Source organism: Phoenix dactylifera, chromosome 1 (genome assembly GCF_009389715.1).
Source record: "Phoenix dactylifera cultivar Barhee BC4 chromosome 1, palm_55x_up_171113_PBpolish2nd_filt_p, whole genome shotgun sequence".
Taxonomy (NCBI): Eukaryota; Viridiplantae; Streptophyta; class Magnoliopsida; order Arecales; family Arecaceae; genus Phoenix; species Phoenix dactylifera.
In genome coordinates this window covers 6,997,545-7,011,745 of record NC_052392.1, presented here as the reverse complement: position 1 = coordinate 7,011,745, position 14,201 = coordinate 6,997,545, and the positions used below count along the sequence as shown (strand labels likewise).

Here is a 14,201-nt window from a genome sequence, read left to right as displayed (position 1 = left end):
GAATATTCATGCAAAAAATTCTTTATCTAATTATGTTAAGATTTAGAGAATTAGCAATTATTTCTTAAATTGAGATGAAAATTTAAATTGAAATCAACACTATTTCTTAAATTGAGACTGCAGTTAATGCTGGCAATTATTTAGATACCATGATCAAGGCCTCTACAACCATGTTAAATTGAAATCAATATTATTTCTTATGGTTCATATGCCCCTACAAATCTAGTTGGGTTACGGATTTTAAGCGCTTGTTATCCAATAACTAAACGATGAAGCTGAATTTCTATCTCTTTTTTTTCCCTTTTTGTTCTAATGAGGTTCCTCTTTTTATAGTTCCTTTGGCAGGGTGATGAATTTGTGGTCATGCGGGGCATTCCTTGCTTCAGAATATTCGGGCTACAATGAGTGATGATATGGCTTTTTTGAAAAGCAAAAAGGCCGCGAACTGGATGGCTTCATACGTGGCCAGTCACTCCGGAGATATTCTGTGGGTTGCGGAAGGGGAGTTGCCCAGAGTGCTCCAGAATTTGTTATTTTTTAACATTTAGATTTGTATAAATCATCCGTTTCCACAAAAAAAAAAAAAAAAAAAAAAGTCATCCAGGGTTTTGGGCCTTCTTGTGTTTCTCAGTAGACAAGGTGGGGCCCAGCAAGTACAGAAGCTAAATCAGCTCCTGAAGTACACAAGAGAGCTTCCAAGGAATTTCTTATACATATAAACATTTCCTGAGGCTTGACTAATTGGCATAGCTTATTCATCAAAATAAAAAGGAGAAATTGGCATTGCTGTTGTGAGAAGCTGCTTGCTTTTATTTCATAAGCAACTTTGTCAATCCTTTATTCAGGGTGTGTAACTTCTCCATCAATAGTTTTAAATACAAAGAAAGTGACACATGTCTTGGGAGATCCAATGGTCGGTATGAACCACAATGAATTGACTTGCATGAAAAATAAGGCGATGAAGAGAATTGGTAGATCCTCTCCACGTTCCATATTGCATTCATCATGAGGTTTTTGTAAGCAACAAGATCTTACAAGTAGGATCAAGAAGGCCACACATAGAGAACAAGCTTTTTGTTGAGGTTGGCACTTCTTGATTCAACTAGCAACTGTGAATTGCACCACCCATTTTTGCACCAATTGGAGTAGGAAACTCTTTTTGTGATCGATCTGGGAACCCATAGCATAATTCATGATTTGGCTTTTTACCTCTTAACACAAAGTCTGGAGCCCATAGCATAATTGAAGTCTCTGCATGTGTCTTCCTAAGTCTGCAGTGACTGTTCGAAGACAAATCCTTCCAAGGATTTTTTTTTTTTTAATACTAAACTGGATGTATCATACAGTACGGATATAAATACAGCCAAAAAATCAAAAAACAATAGATCTCAGAGCGCACCGACAACTCCCTCTCTCCAACCCAAAACGTATCCCCAGAATAGTTGGCCACATATGAGGCCAAAGAGATTTATCTAGCAAGCAACTTTGTGCATTAGCTAGAACACATGAGGAGACTGGCTTGTCAAGTTATCTGGTTAATTTTACAAACCAAATTATCCTATCCATACTGCATCAAATATATTTCACTCAGAAAAAGAATGCATTGATCTATTTCTTATGGTTCATGCAATCTTCAAACATACTGCAATTTATTTCACTAAAAAATATCTGCAATTTGTGATATTTTATGTAAAAAACATTGTGATACAGGAGCATTGCAAGTGAGCTGAATTTTCCACTTCAGTGTGCAGGGTTTCACAAAATGGATGCAGTGTGTGCTTACAAGGACTTGCCAAATACCTAATTTTTATTTTTGATTTTCTGTATAGATATTAAAATTTCATAAGTTATACATCCACTGATTATTATTCTAAAACTTTCTTTTGCAGGCCGAGGTCTTCCATATCCAATGATTAACTTGGATGCATTATCGCACATTTTGATATGAAGAATCATAAAACAATTTAAGATCATATATAGAACTTGATCATCTTAGTCAAGTTAAAATTATATTGCAAAATTCTCACTGATCAGGGTAATAACGGATACAATTAGCTGTCTGACTATGCCCAGATAGCTTATAGTCTCATCCACATCAATCAATCACCATTTATAAAATCATAATTGCTGGAGCTGCTTCAAAATTGAATTTTAAAATAGAGCATGGCAAATTTGTTTAGAATGTCCAGAACATGGATAAAAACCTAATTTAATTGACAATCTGGGAAAAGTTTCCTGCCATAGCAGGCTGGATACGGTGGAACTGAAAAAAGAGAAAAATAAAACCCTGAGAGTGCAGTCTTCTGACATTTAACATACAACAACAAGCTGGTAATGAAAAAAGGGAAAAATTAAGATAGTTAAAGGGTGCTTAATTAGGATAAGAACTTCATTTCCCAGGCATTCTTGTTCGATTTATCCAGATTTTGCTGCCACAAGCTTTTCAATCAGATCAGCAGCATCCTGCACTGTGGATATGCTCTGGGCACTCTCTTCTTCCACACCAATGTCAAATGCCTCCTCCAGACCCATAACAATTTCAACCTGCACAAGTTTGATTGACCATGTCTTAAAAAAGAATGGATCACATTTACTTTTCCAAAAGGATTGGCCAAAAATAGAGATGCGATCTTGATGATTCTTTCAAAAAATTCAATCTAAAGCCTATTTTACCCAACAAATTACGATCAGCTAAAAGGGATAAGCAGGACATCTCTTTATAACGGGAGTTATGCTACAACAACCCGCAACTTCCATATTCTTGCCTCTGATCTGTGCTCCTATTATTAAACTTCAGCCCAAGTCAGTGCTACCCAGGCACATGGCACTTCATTTTTTTATGGAGTTACAGACTACTCAGGCACTAAAGTGGGTCACCACCATTTGTCGATTTGTACATTGTGCTTTATCATTCTTTGATAAGATGTTGATGTTAGCACTAGTAGATTCTAGATAAGACTACATTGAGGTGTGATTGTCCTTGAATATGGAGGGCTTCATGCTAGGTTGAGTTACCTATTATAAATGTTACAGGTAATAAAAGATTATGGCCAGAATAAATACCGTATCAAGTGAATCAGCACCGAGTGCAGAGAACTTAGATTCTCCAGTGATTGTGGTGTCTTCAGGAAGTGCCAATTGCTTCTTTACGATGCCACACACCTTCTGCACAGTCTCTGGTTTGGCCTGTTCAAGAAAGCCCATTTTGTTAATGTTAATTACAGTGATATTCATAAGAAATAATAAAAAACCTGCAGAGATAGCTTCTAAGGGTGAAATTGTCATCCATGCAATTTTAGCGACCGCTAACCCTGCTATTGAACTAATAGAAGACCACTCTTTTGGGAATATGGATTCATAAACCTTCTGCAGATGGAAGCAATGAGTTTTACTTGATGGCTGGTTCTGGGGAGCTGCTTGTGAGTCCACCTGTTCAACACTGTGTTTTTCCAGTCTTTGGTTCGCTGTAAGTGCAACTTCACATGTAACTCTAACCTAGGAGGAAACCTAGATACTGAAGCCTGATCTAGGGCCAAAATATCTACGAGCACACTGCCAGGAGCGAAGGGCAATTGGGAACACTTCTAAGAGTTAGACCTGAGTGCAACTGAAATGCCACGACTTTACCTTCACAGAAATTCAGGTACCCAGCATTTTAGTTACCAGCAGCCAAACCAAACCTTAATTGTCATTCCCTGTCGTTATAAAAATTAAGACAAATAATGCAACTGACACAGTTCATAGGCCAGCATGGCATAAAATGTATGGGATATGATGTTTTGCATCTACAGGATTGATTAAACACTATGGAAAGTTACTTGGTGAAGTATAAATATGAATGCATATACTTCAGAAGCAACATTTTGGTGTTCCACTCTATGTCGGGGAAGACAAATAAAGCATAGGAGCAGTTGTGTGCCCTGCCACCTTGAACATCATGTTCATAAGCTTGATACTTTTAAAGCCTAAAAGAACATGTACATATGCTAATGCATGGACTTAAAAAAAGGTCAACATGAGAGGAACCTCTCTATGTAATACAGATATCTACATATATGCAATTAGTTGAAAGAGAGGGGTAACTTGCAATGAATATTTCATTCAGTTAGCGATTATCAACAGATCAACAGACACGGACGTACGAATTGGATTTGGACATGAATCCAAGCATCCAACTCAGCAAAGGGAAGGAAAACGAGATATATGGGAATAGAAAAAATTAATTTCAACTAAGTACATATATTTAAAATATTTTATATATCTATACAACAAAAAATAATTTCAACTAAGTACATATATTTAAAATATTACATATACACTAAAAGATGTTATTTCTTAAAAGTCCTCCACTATACATGTCTCTCATCCAACATATCCAATTAGCTTAAGGACATAAGAAAAATGGCACTTTGCAAATTTATTTCAATATGTACAACCTTGGCCAATCTCTGGAAATGCAGTAGCTTACTTTGAGATTATTAAGGCAGGTTAAATTGTAAGTCCAACTCCACCAATCTTTTAAAAGCTTTGACCACAAAAATTTGGTAAGTATCAAGTGTATGACATGCATCCAATTTGAATACGTATCTGACAGGTTATAAATAGTATCCAATAGAAGAATAGAAGATATATGATTCTTGATCATGGTAGGTAACATCCAGAATTAGACATACAATGTCCTCCCAGCAATTTGATTTCCTAAATTCGGGGGCTGCAAACAGTAAGATAATATAGATTCCACACCTACCATGGTACTAGATTATTAACGAGTGCAAATATGAACTCTATAACAAAAGCATGGTCAGGGTTACATACAGCACAACAAACCCGGAAGTGCATTGGGGTTGGCTGCAATCTGATTGATGGAAAGCTTCTCTTTAGGCTGGAAATAGAAACTGATTTCAGACCAAAAATCCCATTAACTGCCTGCATATCAATCCACCATAAAGCACCATATCATTATTCCAGAGATTGGAATGCAATGTGTACAGACACAACAATATTATATCATAAAAAACTCCAAGTTAATAAGTTATTTTGTCAAGGCTTACTGACAAAAATAAATAAATAAACATCATAAATCTTATCAACTATTCTAGTTGGTCACTTTTTCACAAAAGCAAATTGTATCACTTTCATTATAATGAAATTAACTATAGTCAAAATTAAAATGCACATAAGCCAGAGACTCCCAATTGGTGTGATAGATTTTTTTTTTTTTTCTTTTTTTTACATCATGAAACTCATGAATGCGTAAATAGTAACTATATACCTTTATGACCCATCAGGTGGAAAGCAAACCTGGAATATGTCGACCAAATCAGGAACTAAAAGGAAAAAAATGGTTATTGGTCCATATGTTTAACCTTTAAGGCTCTGGGAGGGGGAAAAAAAGTAACATAATTCTTCTTCTGAAATTCAGATTTAATTTTTTCAATGATTAAAAAGATCACAAGACATACCAGGATTGTTTGGGTTTGATTCTTCAACCTAGAAATTGGTACTAGGACTACACCTATTATCTATTGAATTTAATCCTTATTTTTACTTTCTCTTTATAAAGGGAAAAATCATGAGAGAAAACTTAAACTATGATTAGGAAAATGAAAATTAATTTCTTAAATGTGAATTTTAAGGAGGTTTTCTGTGGCTTTTCATGTTTCTGGAGCATCTTAGGACCTTATTGCACTTATGTAGACTTGATTCTAAATTTCTGTACTTTTGGATATTTCCAATGATTTTCTTTTAGCAACTTTCCTGACAGATCCTAAATACATGTATCATTCTTAAAGTCTAGCCTGACATGTATTTAACAGAATAATTTTAATAAACTAGATGTAATAATTAGAACTGTCTGTGTCAATTCTCAACAAGGACAATTATCAAAGTTCTACAAATGTACACCACTATTGGCCATGCTTTAAGCAATTTCAGTAGTCATGGATCTATATGGGGGTTAGTGTCACAAATCTCTCATGGGCACAGAGGAATATTGAATAAGATGTCCATTCATTACCTTAACCTCAAGCATTCTGGGAATAACCCAACCAATCACCTAGATCCTCCTATTTCGCAACCAACCTACCAAATGATCCATGTTATTCCTAAGGGCTGCATCTCCCTAATGAAGAAAGTGAACATATTTTCTTATGAATGACAAACATTCAATTCAGGTAAAAAAAAAAAGAAAATCCAAGAAAACAAGTATACCTCATAATGGAGCCATGTTTAATAACAAGAGTCCAAAAATGCATGCAGAACATATAGTTGAAAGTAAAATCATGACGGACATGTGACACAATTGAAGAAAAAATTGCATTCTTAGCTTTCCTCTATAAATAATAGAATAAAATAACATTGGAAGAGTTAATCAGTGCCTCAATACATGTTAAATACAACTTCTGTTGGACCAGAAAAAAAAATAATATGCAGGTCACAAGACTTCTAGGGAAGAAAAGTTAAACAGTCCCTAGAAATATCTTGAAAACAGAAATTTACTATCTGGTCCATGGAAAAATGAAAAAAGCTCAGCATTGAGCCACTTGGAATATTATAGAAGATCCACCAAATATCTAGATTTCATGCAGTAAACAAATTTTTCTCTCTAAGACACAAATGTACGGTTTTTTTGGGCACCTAGAGCAAGGAAACTACAAGAAAGGCTCAAGTTGAACAGATAAGAGATGGCAAGTGGCCCTGATACCAATTGCTAGCTTCAAAGAACCAAACTTAATCAATTCTAAGACCTCTTCTGATCTGTTAACAATTGAACAACCGAGAAATAAACTAAAACTGAGTTTAGGTAGAAGATTTTTTTTATCAGGGCCAGCCCACCCTAGGCTTTTCTGTCCAACCAATGGGAGGGAAAAGATAGAGCAGAAGAGCTATTGAGTGGGCAGCCCAAAGTATAGAGGGAAGCATCATACTAGTTTGAATGAAGAATAAGAGTATGACAATGTAGCGCATAAAAAGCTGTAAAATGCTTTTGAAACCTACGTCACTCATTTGTTAACAAGATGCTCATGAAACCAATTTAAAAAAGTTCTATTAATTTCTATCACGAGTAAAGGGTTACATGGAAACAACTAAGAGATTTAACCAAATTTGAATACTAGATCCAATCTACCTAAGCTTAAATTCTTCATATTCTGGGAGTAGAATCTAAAAACTAAGAAATGTTCAACTTAATAACATGCATGGAGAGTATGTAAAAGAGTTGGTTCCCATTTACAAATTATAACAGGTTATGGCAAAGCATTGTTATGTGCTTATTTTATTTAAGGTAAGAAACTTCTATAAGGGGCAAGATGAGACAAATTATAACAGCTTTTAGAAGTAGAGCTTTTGGAAGTAGAGTTTTTATAAAAAACTATTTGCTGTTTGATAACTACGTTGGATAGTATTATACAACAGAGCATAATAAAATATAATATATATTAATACATAAATATATGATATAGTATAATATTATTATAATGTAACATAATATTATTATAATATAGTAATATAAATTGCATACTATAGCATAATAATTTAATATAATATTAAATTATTTAACATAACATATCAATATATTATGATATAATGTAATATAATATTATATTTATAGTATAATACAATAATAAATATATAACATATTATAATTATTAGTGTAAATTATTTTTTTATAATATAATAAATTTTCTAGCTATGTTATAAAATTTGTTAAATAATTATTAAAGGGATATTTTGTGTAATTGTTATATTTTATCATGAGTATTTTGGTCAAAAAAATAGCTTTCTGACTGGGCCTAAAAGTGCTTTTCCAGAAAGCTCCAAAATGGAGCTTCTCCCAAAAAATTATTTTTAGCTCTATGGAAAAGCTAAAACAGCTTTTCAAAATTTTTACTAAACACCCCTATTTCATCTAAAAGTGCTTTTGGAGGGCCAGAAAGTATTTTTTAGCCATCTAAAAACTCCCCCAAATGGGGCCTGCAACTTATCATCAATCCATTTTTCATTTGTTCTGCTCTTCACTCATAAAAAGAAACTCCTAGGAATAGTTTGGTTCCAAATATATGCATAAGTATTGGAGTAAGCCTCGTGCCTCCCAAATAGCTTGCAGAAAACAGGCATAAACAAGGTAAAGCTATGCTGGTGAATTTTTTCTATGTCAGGCATCCATTCCTAGGGAAATCTGTCATAAGTTATATTCCTAGCATAAAGCCATCATTTATGCCTGCCTCCTTTTCCTTCTATGAACAAAACACACTTAAACAAAAAATATTCTAGAAATTGTAACAAATAAAAATTGGAATAACTTGTGGAATTACAATTCTAACGGGCATGATATTCACGTTCACCTTATATTTATAAATTGCTGTGTTGTAGTAGAATAAATACGATGCAACCAAACTACACGACACCTTATATTTTGAAGGAAAAAAAATATTTCGCACACTAGGGGAAAAATACCATCGCCATTTATTCTATGAAGTACACTCCTAATTATATTCAGATCATCATTTATAGTTATCCCACTAGCTCTTATAAACAGCAGATCAGCTAAAATCGATTCATTTCAGGGGCTCAAGACGCTTCAAACCCCTCAAACCAAATGTAGCACTCAAGGTTTCGATGACAACAATGGAAAAGTCGCAACTTGAGCCCATAAATCATTATTAAAAGAGAGATAGACCTCCCAAGCTCCACCAATCAGTCCCAAAAATCGACAAAATCAACATACGTGAACCGATTCGCTCCTCCAACAACAGCAAAGTACAAACTGAGATCCATCCGCAAACATTACAGAAGAGAAACAGATCGAGAAAGAAACCAGAGATCGAAAGGGCAAAAATCGACACCTGCAGGGAATGCCGCGGCCGCGTGGGGATGGAGATAGCCGTCGCGGAGATGGAAGCCATGGATCGATTGAAAGGAGGAGGGGTGAGAGGAGGAGGGGATGGAGAGAGAGAGACGTGGGAGAACGGTGAGCGCCTCGGAGTATTTAAAGACGGGAGAGAAAGGGAGCGCGCTCAGTCGGAGCTTTGGGAGTATCGAAAAAAAATTAAGAACGGACGCGTGGAAAGTTAGAGCGCGCCGGCGTGGTAGGGAGCTGGCTTAATGACGAAACTACCCTTACGGCTAACGGATATCTTAACGCTGTCACGGCTGTCACAAAGGTTTTGCAGGCATACTTTTTTTTTTTTTTTTTTATAGCACTTTTCCATGCAGCCTCATTACTTGATATTAAAAAGGGGAAACCTTTTAACGTGATCCGAGGGATGTGAGCTCGGATCATCCAAAATATCCAGATGATGACAAGAAATGTAAGAGCCTTTTAAGCCAAACATATATTAAGAGAGGTTAGCGGGGCTGCCGATTGAGTAGCTGCTTATGTGGCTAACTATTTAGAATATACCTTGTGGTCAGAAGATGAGTAGTTGTATTTTTTGATTTTATTGAGTGTATTCGTACACGCATTATATGATGAACCCGCCAAAGTTTTTTTAAAAAAATCATTAAGGCTTGTTTGGCATTAAAAAGAGAAAAAATATTAAAATTTTATTTTTTGATATTAAGCAGTGAAGCCCCTCACATACTATAGTGATAGAAATATTTTGAATTACAATATCTTCCACCAAAAAAAAATAATTCTCAAACTTTGTTGCCTTCCATATATAGAGAAGCTAATATGAGTTTGTGTTGATGGTGCATGTGGTGCATGTGGTGTAGCCATTAAAATTAAACAAAAAAATTAAAAATTATTAATTACTAAACTATTAAATATAAATTTATTTTTATCAAATTTATTAATATTTAGATTAAAAATAAAAAATAAAGAAATAAGTTTTAATAATTGAATTTTTCTGAGTTGATTTGATATTCTACACAACAATAATAACGAGCATGACCAAAAAATCATCTAAAAATATAAAAAATTTAAAAATATTTTTCAATTTAAAATAATCTCAAGGAATGCTAGCATATTCATTTGCCATCTAAATAGTATTAATCATAATTGATCAATAAAAACGGCCGAGAAAATGATGTATTCTAACCTACTCAATAAATAAATGCATCCATATTGTAAATTGTGATATAGTTAAATAACATGATTATCTTTACACTCTTTATCATACTTCAAATTTTTCAATCCAACGTTTTTGAGCGTTATTGGAACCTCAAATCCCCTTCCCCTCTGTTTTCTTACCACCGTAGCCTTTATACGTCCATTTCTTAAGACAACGGAATAAGGCGTCAATCTACCGTGTCAGAATGAATTTCACATAAATTCCTCTGCGTACGCCTTCCATCTGCCCTCCAGTTCTACATCCAACGATAGCTGGGAAATCGCATAAATATCTCTACGCGGAAATAAGTACCCTAGGAATCGTAGCTGAAGGTAGGTTGATTGGACCAACTGTCGGCAAGGAACATAGAATTCGAATGTATGACGCATAGGTCTCCGACACGTATACGGTTGATGGATCTCTGACGAGCTGACGATTCCGCTTTGTTGGTGGACTGATTCATGGCTCTCATCAAAGTTTTGACCTTCTATGCCTTGCAGCTGAGCCGATTATAAATTTTGCTTCTCAATTATATATATATATATAATATTTTTGGTAAAGCTTAAAATTTAAACCAAATCAGAACGAGCATAATCATGAAAATCAACAAACAAAATATTTAACAATGAAACAGAAAGATATATCCTACGATCCTTGATTACCGGAGAAAATAAATTTTACTATACTTGATTGATGTAAAAATTACTTGAAAAAATAGTATCAAAAATAATTACTATATTTGGTTGGAGATAATCATATTTTGAATTATTATTAAATTTTTAATAATAATTTTAAATAAGTAATTTAGATAATAATATTTTTCTGAGTCTATTTGTTGGTCATTTATGACCTAATCACATTGGCTATTTCAAATATTAAAATATATTTACAGGAGTTAATAATTTCTTAAATTAATTATATATTAAAAAATATATTGCTTACTATAAATAAATTTTGGTATATAGATAAATATATCAATTATTAATAAATCTTATGTTAGATTTATTGATAATTAATAAATATTTGTTAATTATTTATTAATAAAACATATTAATATATTAAATATATTATTATATATAAATATTATTAATCAATATATTACTATATTATATTAATATAAAATATAATATATATTAATATAACCCAGTTCATTCGGTAAAAAAAATGATATCTTCACACACTTGATATATAGGAAAATAAATACCTCTTTCTTGGTAGAATTTATTTCTATTTTTTTTCTTAAACAATAGATATGCGACCATTTATTTTACCATTTCTTTCATCAATCTTTTTTTATATGGTATAAATTTTTTTATATATATTATTATATTGTAAAAACAATATGATATATTATATAGTTGAATTCTTTTGTTATATTATATTATATTATATCCATATTGTAGCTATGGATGGGATTCAACTTCCCAACTGCCACTGTGAACCTCATGGGACTACTCTCAGCTATGGCAGAACCCATCAGAAGCAGCCACTCTTCACCACCTTCCCCCATTTTTCACCACCTTCCAAACCGACCCAAACACCAAGCCTCACTCTCCCTTCTCCTCCACCACCATCCCAATCTTAGCCTGCACCAACTCAAGCAAATCCAAGCTCAGCTCTTCCACCAATCCCTCCACCATGACACCATCCTCATCACAAAGCTCATAGCATCCTGCGCCTCCTCCGGCGCCATAAACTACGCCGCCCGCCTCTTCCGCTCCCTCCCCGAACCCGACCTCGTCCTCTGCAACTCCATGCTCAAAGCCTACACCCTTAACTCCCTCCCCGACCTCGCCGTCTCCTTCTTCGTCGACCAACTCCTCTTCCGCGGCTTCTCCCCGGACCGCTTCACCTTCCCTTCTATCCTCAAGGCCTGCGCCGCCCTCTCCGACCTCGCTCTCGGACAGCAACTCCATGCTGGCTTGGTGAAAAACACAAACACCTGTCGTGATGTCATCGTGCTGAACTCACTTCTCCACATGTACTTCAAGTGCTGCCGATCCGAGTCTGCCATTCGGGTTTTTCGGCAGATAGGAGTGCCCAATCCGACTTCTTGGAACATGATGATGTCGGGGTTGCTGAGTTCCGGGGATTTGGATTCGGCGCGGGCCGTGTTCGACGAGATGCCTCAAAGAGATGTGGTTTCGTGGAACACTTTGATGAGTGCTTATGTGAAGGCAGGAGAGATGGATGTAGCTCAGGATCTTTTCGACAAGATGCATGAAAAGGACTCCGTCTCGTGGAATGTTTTGATCTCTGGGTATTCTCAGAATGGCGAGAGCGACAAGGCTCTATCGGTTTTCTCTCGGATGCTCGCGGATGGAATTAAGCCTGATAATGCTACATTATTAGCCGTTGCGTCGGCCTGCAGCAGTGCTTGCTCGGTGGAAAGCAAAGTGGTCGATCAGATTGCGAGTTTTGCAAGGTCAGTGAATTCAGTGACAGTCTCAACTGCGCTGCTGAATCTTTATGCAAATGTTGGTAGAATGGAAGAGGCCCGAGAAGTTTTTGATGCAATCCCTGAGAAGGATCTGGTGGCATGGAATGCGATGATCACCGGGTGTGCTCGGAACCGGAGACCAGCCGAGGCAATCGAATTGTTCCGCCTGATGCAAAAGCCAAGAAATGGAGTTAAGATCAGGCCTGATAGTGTAACAATGATTAGCTTGATTGATTCATGCTCTCAGATGGGTGCACTGAGTCTCGGGGAATGGGTCTATGCTTACATCAGGAAGAACAGGATAAAAACAGACACTGTCTTGATGACTGCTCTAGTGGATATGTATGCCAAGTGTGGAGACCTCGGCCGAGCAAGGCGCCTTTTTGCAGAGATGCCTGGGAAAGATTTGGCTTCCTGGAATGCAATGATCAAAGGGCTAGCTGTTCATGGGCAAGGGAATGAGGCAGTTGAGATGTTTTATTTGATGGAAAAGGATGGAATTGTTCCTAATGATGTAACCTTTGTTGGCTTGCTCCATGCCTGCAGTCATGGAGGATTGGTTGTGAAGGGCTTGGAGCTATTTGAATTGATGCAGAGTCGGTATGGCATTGCGCCATGCATCGAGCACTATGGATGTGTTGTGGATTTGCTCGGCCGAGCTGGACGATTAGTCGAAGCCTATGAATTAGTGAAGAACATGCTTGTTGAGCCTGACATAGTCATCTGGGGAGCATTGCTCGGAGCATGCCGATCCCATCAAAACTTAGAGCTAGCAGAAGTGGCTGCGCAAAGACTTGTAGAGTTAGACCCAGGACATGATGGAAACTATGTGCTTCTCTCTAATGTGTATGCATCAATGGGGAAGTGGGGAAATGTTGACAGGGTCAGGGCTCAGATGAGGGCACGTCTGGTGCGCAAGGCGCCCGGGTGCAGCGCAGTTGAGCTTGGTGGAGTGGTTCATGAGTTTCGTGCAGGAGATCGGTCGCACCCGAGATCGAATGAGATCTATGGAGCTTGGGATGAACTGGCGAAGCAACTAAAAATGTTAGGCTATGAACCAGACCGGGGAGCTCTACTTAAGACCTTGGATGAGGAGGGCAGGGAGGAAGTTTTGTATCGGCATAGCGAGAAGTTGGCCTTGTCATTTGCACTCATTAGCTCAGAATCAAAATCTCCAATTAGGATCATTAAGAATTTAAGGATTTGCAATGACTGTCACAGGGTTATGGAGCTGGTGTCGGAGCTCGAAGAGAGAGAGATAACAGTTAGAGACCGAATTCGGTTTCACCATTTCAATGCAGGGCATTGTTCTTGTGGGGGCTATTGGTGAAATGGAAGGCACTCATGCTAGAATTCAGTCCTTTGAAAAGGATCTTTTGGCTCATAAGAATGGCCTGTTAATACCAGCCTTAATTCTCAGGGTAGCCATGGTTTTCTGCAAACGCTTCAACTGAACTCTCAAGGAGAGATGATCCAAGCAAAAAATATTGTTAATAAAAGTTTCCATCCTGCAATGGCAAGCCTGTAAGCTATCTCATTTCTGGGTGCCAAAATGTTCTAAGAAAGTTGTACGACCTTTGTCCCCAAACAACATTTGACATCCGATTAATGAATGGCCCAAAGTTGTCTACAAAAACTATTCCGCAAGCAGCTTTCACTTGCACATCACTTTGGGAGCGTTTTTGTTAATATCTTGGAAAATTATTTAA

The 14,201-nt window shown here is 36.4% G+C and overlaps 2 protein-coding genes across 2 annotated transcripts; one reads left to right on the top strand and one right to left on the bottom strand.

Moving 5' to 3' along the window:
• Positions 1–2,134: 2,134 nt before the first annotated feature.
• Positions 2,135–9,018, bottom strand: LOC103713977 (acyl carrier protein 1, chloroplastic). The gene is made up of 4 exons (XM_008801042.4): positions 8,844–9,018; positions 4,816–4,926; positions 3,064–3,186; positions 2,135–2,544 (listed from the first exon to the last, which is right to left on the bottom strand). The coding sequence occupies exons 1-4, from the start codon at positions 8,901–8,903 to the stop codon at positions 2,416–2,418; spliced, it is 423 nt and encodes a 140-aa protein (XP_008799264.2). The 5' UTR covers positions 8,904–9,018; the 3' UTR covers positions 2,135–2,415.
• Positions 9,019–11,461: 2,443 nt separating this feature from the next.
• Positions 11,462–13,822, top strand: LOC103714012 (pentatricopeptide repeat-containing protein At4g21065-like). The gene has a single exon (XM_008801111.3). It carries the CDS (start codon positions 11,462–11,464, stop codon positions 13,820–13,822), a length of 2,361 nt encoding a protein of 786 aa, XP_008799333.3.
• The last annotated feature ends 379 nt before the right edge of the window (positions 13,823–14,201 follow it).

Excerpts from the sequence above, each read along its gene's own strand:
- LOC103713977 (XM_008801042.4), bottom strand. The coding sequence starts at position 8,903 with ATGGCTTCCATCTCCGCGACGGCTATCTCCATCCCCACGCGGCCGCGG. Across the intron at positions 4,927-8,843 it reads GGCCGCGGCATTCCCTGCAG|GCAGTTAATGGGATTTTTGG; the intron begins GTGTCGATTTTT and ends ATTGATATGCAG. Across the intron at positions 2,545-3,063 it reads GTGCTGATTCACTTGATACG|GTTGAAATTGTTATGGGTCT; the intron begins GTATTTATTCTG and ends AAACTTGTGCAG.
- LOC103714012 (XM_008801111.3), top strand. The coding sequence starts at position 11,462 with ATGGGATTCAACTTCCCAACTGCCACTGTGAACCTCATGGGACTACTC.